Consider the following 13,229-nt stretch of genomic DNA (forward strand, 5'->3'; position numbering starts at 1 on the left):
GCCCACTTTTCACTAAGAGCCCTTCTTTTCTCCAATTTAACCTACAGTCTTCTTGGGAGGTGAGAGTGAGATTTAAATCATCTTGGAATAAAGAAAATCTGAGATTTTCTTGCAATATAAAAGCAGTACCAAGCTATAATTATTCTTGACCCATGCTGAGAAGGAAAAAAAAAAAAGTATTAAGTTTCTTAAAGATGGGCCCGTTCACAACAAGACCTCACAAAAACTCGTGCACACACACTTGCAAGGAGGCTGTGTTGTGTCTTAAGCAGTGCTGCAGTTAAATACTTTGTCTCTCGAAACCATAGCATCAACCCCAAAATCTACCCAAGTCCATCTTTGGACCTGACCCAGCTTCCTAAATTACTAATCATACCTTCATTTATAAGGTAGCTCTTTTCCTGAAATCTAGGCACTACCTAGAGATTATCACAACAGTGAAAATCTCCTGACAAAATAAAACTAACCCCCCTCTTTCTCACAAAGTCAGTTTTAAGCTTTTGCCAGGCATCCTACAGTTGAAATTCTCTTTGCTGCGTTTCCTTGGGGAATGTTTCTGAGAGATAAGCTTGGCAGCACCGTCTGGGAGAAATATGTCTATTTGTGACTATGCAGTCCTGGCCACACAAAATAGCCACTTGGTAGCTCCCGTGTCTATTAACCACAACACACCAAAATACTTGGCTTCGGGAGGACTGTTAAAGACAGGTGGTTTTAGCCAGCTGTTTTAACTATGCTCCACTTCCACCTTGAAGGAACGTGAGGGCAAACCCTAAACTTTTTCGCCTTTACAGCAACACACTCCTTGGGTAACAGGCCTAACTTTTATTTTAATTTCTGGTCCCTCGGCTCTTTGAGAAGCCGCGGATAAGACCGGGAAACGGCGCTCTGCCCCAGTCCCGTCACCAACCGCCATTTTCGCGCCGGGACCCCAGCCCCCTCCCCAGCCGCTCCCCCCGCGCCGCCTGTTCCCGCGCCGCAGCTCCTGGCAGGCACTGTGCGCGACGGCGTCACGGCGCGCAGCGCGCATGTGCGGAACCCGCGCATGCTCGCTGGGGCGCGGCGGGGCCTGTCGCGCCCCGCCCCGGTGTCCCCGCCTCGCGCTCCGCCCGTGCGCTGGGAGCGGCGGCCGCGGCGGCAACTTCCCCAAGTGCCGCGGGACGATGCGAGGCGGCTGAGCGCGGCCCCGAGCGCTCCGCAGGGCAGCGCTGCCGGCAGCAGCGGAGCCGGGACCGGAGCCGGGACCGGGGCGGCCGTCCCATGTCCCGCAAGGCCAGCGCCAATGTGGAGTACACGCTGCGCAGCCTGAGCAACCTCATGGGCGAGAAGCGGCGGCGGCAGCAGGACGGCGCCGGCCCCGGCGCGGGGCCCGGCGCGGCGGGCGAGCGCAGCCTCATCGCCGCCGCCGAGTCGTGCTCCAGCCTGGCGAGCGCGGCGTCGGGCGGCGATCTGGAGCGCGCGGCGCGGCGGCAGTTCCAGCAGGACGAGACGCCCACCTTCGTCTACGTGGTGTCCGTGTTCTCCGCCCTGGGGGGCTTCCTCTTCGGCTACGACACCGGCGTGGTGTCCGGGGCGCTGCTGCTCCTCAAGAGGGAGCTCAACCTGGACGCGCTCTGGCAGGAGCTGCTCGTCTCGAGCACGGTGGGCGCCGCGGCGCTCTCGGCGCTGGTGGGCGGCGCCCTCAACGGGCTCTGCGGCCGCCGGCCCTGCATCCTGCTCGCCTCGTGCCTCTTCACGGCCGGCGCCGCCCTGCTGGCCGCCGCCCGCGACAAGGAGACGCTGCTGGGCGGCCGCGTCGTCGTGGGACTGGGCATCGGTGAGAGCCGCGCGCCGGCAGCGGGGGCGCGGCCGCCGCTTCGCCCGTGCCGAGGGCGAGGGGCTCCCGGGCCCCGCGCCGCGCCGAGGGGAGCCCCGGGGCCCGTGTCCGGCTCCGCTGCGGTGTCCCGGAGCGCCGCGCTGCCCGGCCGGGGGCTGCCCCTGCGCGCGGGCTGCGGGCGCCGAGCGGCTCCCGCCCTCCCGCAGGGGGCCGCGCGGTGCCTTAGGGCACTTGGAACGCGCTGGTTAGCAATACAATTGGTGAAATCTTTCTTGCGGTCGTCTCGGAGCCACCCTCCTAAAAGCGTGAGGGCAAGTCAGGAGTTTTAGACCTGTCCACTTTCCACGGCAAAGTTCTGCTTCTTAGCCACGGAATAACTTCTTTTAAATTCCCTGGCTTCCTCTTGAGGTCCCTAAATGCACTTGCTGTGATGCAATTTATAGCCTTATTAAGGAGGAAAGTTAGTGAGTCATAACAGAGGCTGTCAGCGCTCAGACCGGCTCCGTCCTTGGAAGCACCCGTGCTGCTTTTCCTGGGCAGAGCGGAGCGTTGCCGTCGGGGTGACACTTCTGTCCCTATCGGGTGGCCATGGTTGTGCCATCCCCCAGATTTGGTGGTCATAAACATTCTTGATCAGGTTCAAGACTTCAGTCTGCAAAGTGTTGATAGAAAACTAAATTCGGCTGCAAGGTAGTAGAACAGATATTTCGAAGGTAATAATACTTATGTTTATATCGTAGATATAAAAATATCAAATAGGTCCCCTTTTGCATGTGAAAAGTTTCTTGAGTGGGGAGACAGTAGAGAGGAAAGGGCCTGGCTTGCTGGAGTTTAACACACGTACGTGGCTTTGTCGGAGAGGGATGCACCGACCTGGTGGAGTTCTTACGGTGGTGCAAATAAATGATCCTGAGGGTTGCTGGGCTTTGAGGCTCAGAGCATTTAAGTAATACATGTAATATGAAAATGGAAACCAGAAGTTCAGGCTTGTGTCTTTGTAGCGCTATAGATCTCCTGTGTGGCCTGGGGAGAGAGATCCCCGTCCTCTGTCCGCATCAGGAACAGAGATCTTTCTTCTGCTGGAGCTTTGAAAAGCTGAAGACATGAGAAATGGCTGAGAGATGCCCAGGATTTTGGAGTACAAAGACACCGATTTATGTAACATGCTAGCTATATTTTTTTCCATTTTTATCAGAGTTTATTCTTCACATGTGGTAAGGCTGGTGGCCAGAAATGAAGCATTACCTTAGGCTACTGTCACTGAAGAAAAGCTGCTGGGGGGGTCCGATCCTAAACAGGTTTTATATTGCAAAAGAAAAACAAAGTGCTCGTTCAAAACTGCTCCCATGCTGCAAAGTCTGTCCCTCTTGTTAAATGTCACTTTAAACTTTCCACCAGAGGGAGCTTGGATAATTTCGTGGAGCTGGTGGAACTTTTCACCAGTGTCTCCGCTCTTTCTCCTGGAGCGCTCGACTGCCCTGTGCCTGGTCACGGAGCGGTGTAAAGAATTCCAGGGTTCCAGCGGTTCCGGGGCGGTGTAGAGAATTCTCCTGGTAAAGAGGCACTTGAATTATGTTGCTAATTGCTGACAAGTAAACAGAATGGTGCAGTATTAGGAAATACTTTGCTGTATGTTAGCTCATAAAAACTCTTTTTTTTGTCAGTGTGTTTAATTTTATGTATCCAGTTTTTGAAAAGTTTCAAGTATCTCCCTACTGATTGCATGTCGTGAGCTGTGCTTGCAGAAATATGCATTCACTTTCATTTAATAAATGAGTTACTGTATTCCGTGCGGTGCTGACCTGTGTGACTCCGCTGAGCCGTGACTGGGACAGCGAGGACCTGTGTTAATTGTGCCCAAGTGAAAAAACAGCCTTTTTTTTCCCTGTGGCTACAATTTGCATGGCTGTGGTTAGACTTTCAAGGATAAAAATTAGAGAAAATGTGGTGACTGGGGAACCTCTCTCATTTGTTTGTCTCCTCCTGTCTCTTAGCATTTTTGCAGACTTGTCTTAAGACAGAAAAAAATTGTTTTCCAGAAACATCATCATGTCCAATTGCTGGAGAAAAAGAGAAAGACCTTGTCTCGGGGACAAGCCGTACTGCTTTGTTTTGCAAATATCGAGGAGATAAAATAGTACTCGGAAACATTCTCTTCTTTTCCTAGTTCATGTAGGTAGAAAATGAAGAAATTTTCCAAGCAAGAAACCGTGATCAGCATGAACAGATTAATATGCTTAGGACTTATCAGGACTACATTTTTAAGTAGGTAGCTCAAGAAGTGTGGAGCGGATGTCCATTGAACACCTGAGTTCTTTAGAATAAGGTTAAGGCCATCATCCCCTGGTGATCAGCTCTGATGTCACTGACTTTTTAGGAATTTGGCTGTGCCCCATGTCAGCAATGTAATTTTTGGATTTTTTTCTTACAACAAATATGGTCAAAATGCAGGCATTTGGAAAATTGGATTGTGTGTTCAGTGGGGCCTTGTGTGAGCTCAACTAGGAAAAACTGCCCCGGTACAGAGCATATTTGGACCTTCTACATGCGATAATGCTGAAGGCCTTGACCTGCTCCTGAGGAGTTGCCACCCATCCCTGTGTGGGAGCGAGGGGTGACTTGGGTTTGTGCTGGCAGCTGCAGTTCGTGCGCGTGGTTCCTACCTCAGCCCTCCGTGGTCCATCCTCCCGAAGAGCGAGGACGGAGCGGGCCAGAAAGGCCAAAGGCCGGAGCTGCTGGGCAAGACAGCAGTTGAGTGCAGAGGTGAGAAGGGCGTTGGAAAGTGAGTACACCTGGGGCTGAGAATAACACTAAGAAGGATAATACTAAGGGGCTGTGCTTACGAAGTCATTTTGTTGCTGAACTGTTAAGAGAGTAAATTCAGTATCTTAATTTAACAGTTGCTTTGTTGTCTGAACCCATTGGCCAAATACCTTTTTCACAGCTCACCAATCTGCAGTAGGGCAGGTTATCCTTCTATCTTCTCTGGATGCTGAAGGCGTTAAGTCTCCAGCTGAATCTCCATCTGGGAGTTGTCATGGTGGTTCAGGTGACATTCTCTTCAGTTTACTCTTAAAAATACCAGTTGTGGAGGAGAAGCAGTTTCGGCTGGGAGCCTCAGCATGCAGAATTCTGGAAGTGGCAGAGCTGCTCGTGCAGCATTGAACTCTGCGTCGTAATGTATGATCGTTATCTGCACGATTAGATTCTGCTGTCTCATGCAGTGTGCGGAATAGCTGATGCTCAATTAATGATCAGCCTTTCCAGGTCTTGTTGTCTTACTCGGTGCATGTCTTAGATTTAACACATGCTGCCCGTGTCCTTCTGAAAGCAGCGTGAGAAGATGGTTGTGGCACTGCAAGTCCTGCTACCAGATCTGCAACGCAGCGGAGACCTGAGCAACCCCGACCCTCGTCTGTGATAGGGTGTGACATGTCTCTGCAGTGCAAACTTACTGCTCAGTGCTTCTTTTCTTCTCAAAATATTTGCACTGTTTTTTACCTGCTGCATTTGTGTGGCATATGTAGTGCTTCTGGTAGCATCTTTTTGTTGGCGATGTAGGTCATTTTCTCAGCAGAGGTAATGAGACTGTAAACAGGAGAGCAATGGGCTGACATATGGTTCAGGGCTCCCCTGTTGAGACTCCCTTCTACTGACGTTCAGGGCTGCTAGCGAATAATAAAAATAACCACGTGTAACAAAAGTACTTGCATCATGTAGTACTGGCTCTGTTTACAGTGATTTTAAAAAAGAAAAGAAAAAAGAAAAAAGCCTAGCCATATCACTTCGACCTGTGTGCTTCCTTCTAAAATGCTGTATAATGACCAGTATAAGCTGTTGACTGCTAAAGATTAGGGTACTTTTTAATTACCACCCGCCACCCACCCCCAGAAGTTTTGAAGCTTGAACCTGCTCTTACCACTGTTAGGTTGTTTTAGTCTTTTTTTTTTTTCTCCTCTGGAGATACTGGTTTGCTAACAAATACTTGCAGTGGGGATGGTGGGGAGCTGTGGTGCGAACAGCAGTCCCTTCGGACGTGGCTCTGCTGCCGTTTTCTGCAGCCGCTCATCCGAGTTTGAGATCTGCAGCTACTGAAATTGCTGCCTGTGCTCAGGGATTGGATCTCCGCACCCTGAAATCTTGTGCAGAAGTATCTTGTCCATTAGGTAGAAGGATAAATTGGCTTCTGGCAGTAACTGTGATCTTGCAGGGCAGCAGGAATACACTGAGATAAAAACTGTCTTTTCAGGTCTTCCAGTTCTGTGTGGTGCACATGGCTCCATTGAATGTTGTTTCTTGCGATGTTATTGATAGTGCAATACCAAAAGACCCCTCATTTTAAAATACATGTTGTTACCTTTTGCAAATATTTGGTGACCAATGCAGAATAAAGTGTTTTGTCCACTGAATTGTATCTAATGGAGGATTTTTAAATTTCTGATTCTTCTGGACACTGATTAAAGTCGCAAGGGCATTGCAGGGCTTTTCCACCTTGGGTTTGGTGCCTTTTTTTTTTTTTTTTTTTGCTTCATCCTAAAAAAAAAATAAATAAAAACACATAATTCATAAACCTTGACATTGATCTTCTTGGATCTAGATCTTACTAACAATTTTCACTGTATTCAAGTAGCTGCTGTTAAGTCAGAATGTGTCTTGCTGCACGAGTATTTTTGGGTCAGATATGGGGAAGTGGAGAAGGCGGATGCCTCCAGTTAGATGTTCTATAAACTCAAAGTTTTTGTGATCCTTTTATTCTTTATAAAGACAATTTCAAGCAAGCTTGCCAAGCAGGAGTGTTTTTTTTTTTTTTAACCTATCTTGAAACATTTAAGTAGATATCATAGGTAGGGTTATTTTTCAAAACGCCTGTTTTGGTTTCCTTTTCTGTAGTGCTTTCAAAATTTTAGGGTTTATTCCATAGAAGTATGGTAAACATTTGGGTTACAGAATTCTCTGGGAGTCCTGAAAATGGATTATTTCTGTTTAATAGGACAGCTGGACTCAAGCAGGACTGCTGTGGTTGTGCTGCTTACTGATATCACAGATATGTAACTAGCTTTGAGGAATAGTTGTGTTTGCAAAACTTGTTTATGGGTGTCCTCTGGTGAAGAATTGTGTTTTTGTGCCTGAATTATGTGAATTACTACCTAATGAGAGTTGCTGTGAGAGCTCCTGTGGAAGCTTGGGAAGAAATTGGGACATACTGAATGGTCATTACAGCTGCAGAAAGGGTCAACGCAGGAGAATTTCAGTTTCTTCTTGTGGTTATTTTGCCTGTTAATAAATAACCAAGACAAATAATAGCAAGTAAGCTGTAGAGTGTAATGCAGCACAATCCTGAGCGAGTGTGAGGTGATAGCTCTATTGTATTTTGTCACTTAGGTGTTTCTTTTCTCTCAATTATCTTTCTGTACAATTGTGAACTGCTTAAAAACATTTTGCGTATTATGTATGGAGAAGAAATTAAATATTTTGCTTTAGTAAAAAACAAAACTTCCTGTTCCTTCTTTAGGCTCTCCATTTCTAATCTTGCTGTGTTTTGCTGGACACTTTGGTCTTACTGAAGATGTGAATTGACCTCTCAAGGTTTCATTTTGCTTGTCGATATACCCAGCTGCATAGGTTGGATCTGTAGCTCGGCGAGCTTGTGTCCTCTTCAAGGGGGTCCTCTTCAAGCAAGTCACATAGGTACCTGCTGTCTGACCGTGCGGAACGTATAGCATGTTGTCAGATGCCCTCCGGTGCCTGGCAGGTTTTGGGCATGCCGTGCTTTTTCCGGACTATTTTTCCGCGGTGCCAAGGGAGCTGGAGCAGCTGCACTCTCTGCAGAGGATCCAAAGGCTTCTTGGCTCTGATGGGAGCTGATATTTTCCGGCAGTGCCTGGTCCCAGCCTCCAGGCTGCGTCTTTCCCAGCGAATGTTTGACCTTGGTGCGTGTTCTCCTTGTGCCTCTGAATCACGAGGTGCTTCAGCAAATGGTCTCGGCCGGGTGGAAGGCTCCAGTGTGCGCTGATCCTTCGGGTTTGTGGAAGGAGCTTACAAGGGCTCGGCCAGCCTCAGTGCCCTGGTTTCAGGCCTTAGTTCCCATACCTGCTTGTCTGTTTTCAGCCATTAGCATTTGAGAGCCTCTGGGTTTTCACACATCTCGTGTCAACAAGTAGCACTGAGGGATCCCTAGTCTTACAAGCACGCAGCCGAGCACCTCCCGCTGTGTGTCCGGTTGTTCCCGAGGGTGTTGTACAGCGAGTGTCGTCTCTACACGGCGGGCGCCACGCTCCGGGCCAAGGAAGCTGCCAGGAGTGGTTATGGCCTGCTGTATAAACAAAGATGTGTACCCAAAATTAGATTCACCTGGCAATAGCCCATCTTTTCCTTGTCTAGACAAAATTAACGGATAATTAGAGTGGCTTCAGAAGCGTATGGTGTAAGTGGGAGCTCCAAGGCGAGAGCTTCTTGGGCTTTTTCCAGAAGTGAGACTTCCTTGGCTGCCCTTTCTCGTCTTACACACAAGCGAGATATTGCAGCCTTCCTGCTCCAAGACTGCCTCCAGAATCCTGTCTCAGTTTTGTCAGGGACCTCGTCTACTTTCTCTTCTCTGCTGTTGCTTCTTGCTGCAGGAATGCAGGACTGATAGTTGTGGTTTTATGTGCCTATGGTCCACCAGAAAGGAAGATTATTTTTCAGCCGCTGGAAGTATTAGGGATGCCTTTCTGTGTGGAGAAAGCCACAACTTTCCTGCTTTACTGCAGAACTCAGTAGGATAAATTTAAAGCAGGAAAGAACTGAGGATGTCCTCCATGTTTTGTCCGTTGTGTTCCCCACTGTATATGGCACATGATGCAGTAAATAGGCAGCATGATCCACTAGGCACTGCTGTGAGAGCAGCGTGTCTGCTTGCAGGGATCCCTGGAGGGGAGCAAGGTCTCTAACTTCCCATTGCGGTAACTCTCACATGCACTGCCCTGAATGCTCATTCTGTACTAGAATAATGTGGAAACCATACAAAGCTTTGAGAAATCTAAATACACATCTTCCTTCTGTTAGTAGCCTAGCCCTTTGGTTGTTTTTCTTTTTACTCTGAATAGTTCATGTTCTTAGGTTACTTTTCTTAGTTGGAAATTCCAGGCAGGAAGGCAAGTGCTGGAAACTGGGCTCCTCAGTGCTGTGATGCTGTGAAATCCTAAAGAGACAGCCTTGGGCCGTTCTCTTAAGCAGATGCGGAAAGGTTGGAAGTTCTTTGTACTGTTATCAATTTTCTCTCTCTCTTAGGAATTTCTGATGGTTTTCTAGGTATATTTCTTTAGTTCTAACCTTTCTCCTTTTAGTTTACCAAGTGAGACCTTTGAACTTGCCTACATGAAGGCATCACCGTTTTCAATTTATGTCCATCTTGAACTATTTTCAGTCCTAATGAGCAAGGGGGCATGTGATTTTTAAGGGGGTGTCAATATGTGTTTTTTACCGATACAGTCATAAAAATAAAAGGATGACCTTAAATAAGTGCCATTTAATGAGCTCATGTTGCTGTGGTTGATATCTTACTATCAGAGTAGCGCCCTGTTTTTTGTGCTGTCAATGACATTGACCATGATCAGATAGAGAAAATGAGCAGGTAGTAGTAGTGTTTGGAGACTGTAGCAGGAGTGTTGCTCATGCCCTGCTCTGAGCTACATTTTGCTGTTCAGCTGAGTCCTGCCCTGCAGAAAATAAAACTTTTGGTTTATAGTCTGTTCAGCTGCATGTTCAGAGATGGACAGGATTCAAGAATTTCTTTAAAGAAGAGGTAGATGATTCCACTGTTGGACATAACCTCCCTTCCAACCACAACTGCTCTGAGATTCTGTAATAACCACGTTCCGAGCCTGTTAGGGTTTCAGACCTTGTCCTGCTGGTCAGTCCTACCTTAGAATCCAAATGCAGCTGTTCAACAACAAAAATTATTGGGGAATTACAAAAAATAGGCTACTATGTTAAGGATATCCAGGAAAAACTGAAAGGAAAAGCTGCATATAGCAGCTATGAATATGTTTTTTTAATACTCATTCCTGAGCTGTTGTAGGAAAACTGGTGGATAATTAAATAAATTAATGAAAGCTAGGATAATGAGGTTGGAGAAGTTTCAGAAGTTTAGAAAGAGAGCTGAAGCACAGGATTGTGTGACCTGAAGTGAATCCCAGGAGGCAGGGGAGGTTTTCTCTGGCTAAGTGTCTAACTAAAATGGAGTAGGGAGCAGTGAGGCTTGTGGGTTCATGCATAGTCAGTGAAGACTGTGGTGGTGGCTTCTCAGAAGGGTGTTGAGGATCCTAAAGTTAGATTTCTCAAGTCAGAGCTAATATTTCTTTGGGATCTGCTTATTTGTCCAATGTGTGATAATAGCAGAGAAATCATGTGGTTGTTTTTTCTTTTTCTTTTTAAATTTTATTTATTTTTTTATTCGTGTGTGTGTGATTAATGCTCAAGCCAGTGTACCTCATTTTTTATTCCTAATGGTGTCAGGAGTTACTCTGCCTAATTGCTGTTTTTACCTTTGCTTTCTGTTGGTGTCTGGCCTCGTAGAAAGCTTTGCTTAGTCAGAAGTTTTCATGGAGACTTGCACTGCCTGGGATTAACAAGATAAATTCAGAGGAGTTTTTCACTGAGTATTTGCTTGCTTGATTTGATCAGCTAATTTTTAGAGCTATTGATTAGAACCATGATAGATCCTGGAGAGAGTGTAACATCCAAGAGTGGTGTGTTAATAGATGCAGGAGACCACAGTGAACCTAACAGGAAATGCAAGTTAGACCAAAGCTGCGTGTACTTCTAGCATGCACTTCTGCAAATGTTTGCGTGTCAGTGACCCTTTTTGTTTGTTTGCAGGTCCTTGATTACTGGACTGTTGAGGTCAGTAGTAGCTTTGTCAGCGCAGGAATGGGGAATCTGCCTGAGGGGAAAAGGTAAGTCCAGTTTTATTCACTATTGAGTTCAACAGCTAAGCCTTTTGCCTCATAGACTCCCTGCTCCTGCATTAATCATAGGTGCTGCTGACCTCACCAGTCCAGTTGCCTTTGGAACAGCTTGGCATGAACGGAAAGTCAGAGACGTCTGGACAACAACTTCAACACCTAGAAGAAAGGGGTGGAAAGGGCTCTGTTGTAAACCTTATGATGCTTTAGCCCAGGAACTCAATCAGTGTGCTAATATTTTGAGCGAAATACTGGGATCTGGTTTTGTACTGTGTTTTGTTTTGGGGTAGGAGGAGAAATTAGGTCCAGAAGGTAGATCCTTTTATTACAATTTTAATGACTGACTGGAGAGTTGCTGGGAAAAATCACTGATGCGCACAGCAGGAATCTGGGCACCGGAGATCTCGTGTTCTATGGAGCGTTACACAAATAACTTCAGCTTTTCTTTAGCCTCTGTGTTTTACTGAGTGAGACCGTACCCTAAACTATTTGAAAACTTGGATGAAAAGGTGCTATTTATCTTTAAAGCTTAACTTTGGGGGAGAGCACAGTGGTTGTCTGCACCTGGGGTGCCTTTGTGGTTACCTTTGTGCATCTTTGTGTTCCTTGGCTTAGGAAGCTGCAAGGCTTCCCTCTTCTCTCTCCAGTTTTACCAAGGAGGATAAATAAGAATATCACATTCAACACTGTGTGTGCTTCTGGAAAAGCCTTAGTTCTAAGGCATAACTTTTTAGTTCAAGCTTGTTTTTGATTTACTTTGTTTTGTGCCTGCTGATGGTGACTTGTAAAGCAAGGAAGGAAGCTGCTTGTGCCTTGGCTCTTAATTCTGCCACCTCTTTTTGAATCTTCATCCCCTGGAGTGCAAAACTGTCTGTTGTATCAGTCTGCAAGGCTTCTCCCTGATTCACAGTTAATTGCTTTGCTTGACACCCAAGAGCTATGTGGATGATTAATCATTATCCCCTTGGATGTGGAGTGCTCCCTTGTACAGAAGAAATAGTGCTCTGAGATTATATACACAGCAGTGCAGAGAAGAGCTTTTTTTCTCCTACGTAGCCCAAGACCAGCATCTCACTCTGAGACCAGCTGTGTCGCCTGTTTGTAACATTTATATTTAGCCTCTTTAGAGGTTAGCTCTGTATAGTACTCCCAGTAATTGTTAAAATTCTTAAGGCTTCTGTGTATGTTTCCTGTCAGATTGCTGGCTTTTCTTGCCTAGAATCTGAAACACCTTTTGGATGGTTTATGGACGTACACTCCCTTATATCTTTCAACTATGAGTATGGACATGTGAATGGGGCTGACATGGGTTAGATGAGCTGCTGAGGTGCCGGCCCGCGGGTGCTAGGCAGATGATTCAGGTCTCTTCTTGAGCTGCTGAACTTATCTGGGTCTTTACTCCGATTTCTGCTTTTCTTTCTAGAGACTGGTTTCCAGCTAGCTGAAGTGACACTGACATGGTCATCGTGGTGAGAACCTTTTATGGACTGCTTTGTTTTAGTCAAACTCTTCAGGCGTTGGGGTGATCTGCATCCAGCTGGCAGGGCTTATCACAGAATTCCAGAATGGTTGGGATTGGAAGGGACCTCTAGAGATCATCCAGTCCAACCCCTGCTCCAGCAGGGACACCCAGAGCACGTGGCACAGGGTGGCATCCAGGTGGGTTTGGAAGATCTCCAGAGAAGGAGACTCCACAACCTCTCTGGGCAGCCTGTTCCAGGGCTCTGTCACCCTCACAGGAAAGAAGTTTCCTTATCCTGAAGTTTCCTGTAGAGAGGAGTTTCTTGGTGAGATGTGGAGAAACAGCGCTTGTTACGTGGATCCGAAGGAGGGAGAACTGGCAGCAGGAGTATCACAGCAGGAATATTTCTACCCCAGCAGTGCCTCTGCTACCGTTGTCTTTTTGGCCCACATTGCTGAGGAGGAAACTGATCCAAGCTTCCTCGGCAGTCATCTTGGGAAGCAGCAATCTGGACATCTGGAGATCTCTCCGTGTGTGTATGGCAGGAGGAATGAGAATTGAATAACAAAATTATATCTGTGGATGTTTTAACTAGTATTAGCTAATCTATTTCCTTTCTGTGGTGGAAAAAAAAAAAAAGTGGTGAAAGGAGGCTCTGCAAGAGGATAACATAAATCCCTTGTGCCCATTTTTTTTCAATATCCTTTCTGTAGGAACAGATTCCTTAATTCTGTTGTGGAGGATAAAAAAATAAGAATGGCTTTGGGGTATGGAGCAGTCTTCTCCCTTCTTTTAAACTTTTATCAAGGTGAAAGTGTTTCTTGACTCAGATAATATGGTCTTGTATGGGATAGTGCCTGCACAGAGCAAGTAGCTCCCTCGCTCATTGTAGACTAATTTTAAGAGGCCGGATTCGGTGCACTTTCAGCAGCCTTAAACCAGTGTGGTCTCACTGACACTACAGCAACACTGCTTCCTTTGTACTTATGTTCTTGATAAATTATTA

General features: G+C 46.8%; 1 protein-coding gene across 1 annotated transcript in view; it reads left to right on the forward strand.

Moving 5' to 3' along the window:
• Positions 1 to 1,106: 1,106 nt before the first annotated feature.
• The window catches only part of SLC2A13 (solute carrier family 2 member 13), a 124,180-nt gene continuing 112,057 nt past the window's right edge, over positions 1,107 to 13,229 (forward strand). The window contains exon 1 of the mRNA XM_088533223.1: positions 1,107 to 1,816. Coding sequence (XP_088389349.1) covers positions 1,261 to 1,816 — 556 coding nt within the window. The 5' untranslated portion in view covers positions 1,107 to 1,260. The remainder of the gene's footprint in view (positions 1,817 to 13,229) is intronic.

The sequence above is a fragment of the Tinamus guttatus genome, unplaced genomic scaffold (assembly GCF_059628265.1).
Source record: "Tinamus guttatus ecotype Peru unplaced genomic scaffold, ASM5962826v1 Tinamus_guttatus_pri_ptg000489l, whole genome shotgun sequence".
Classification (NCBI taxonomy): Eukaryota; Metazoa; Chordata; class Aves; order Tinamiformes; family Tinamidae; genus Tinamus; species Tinamus guttatus.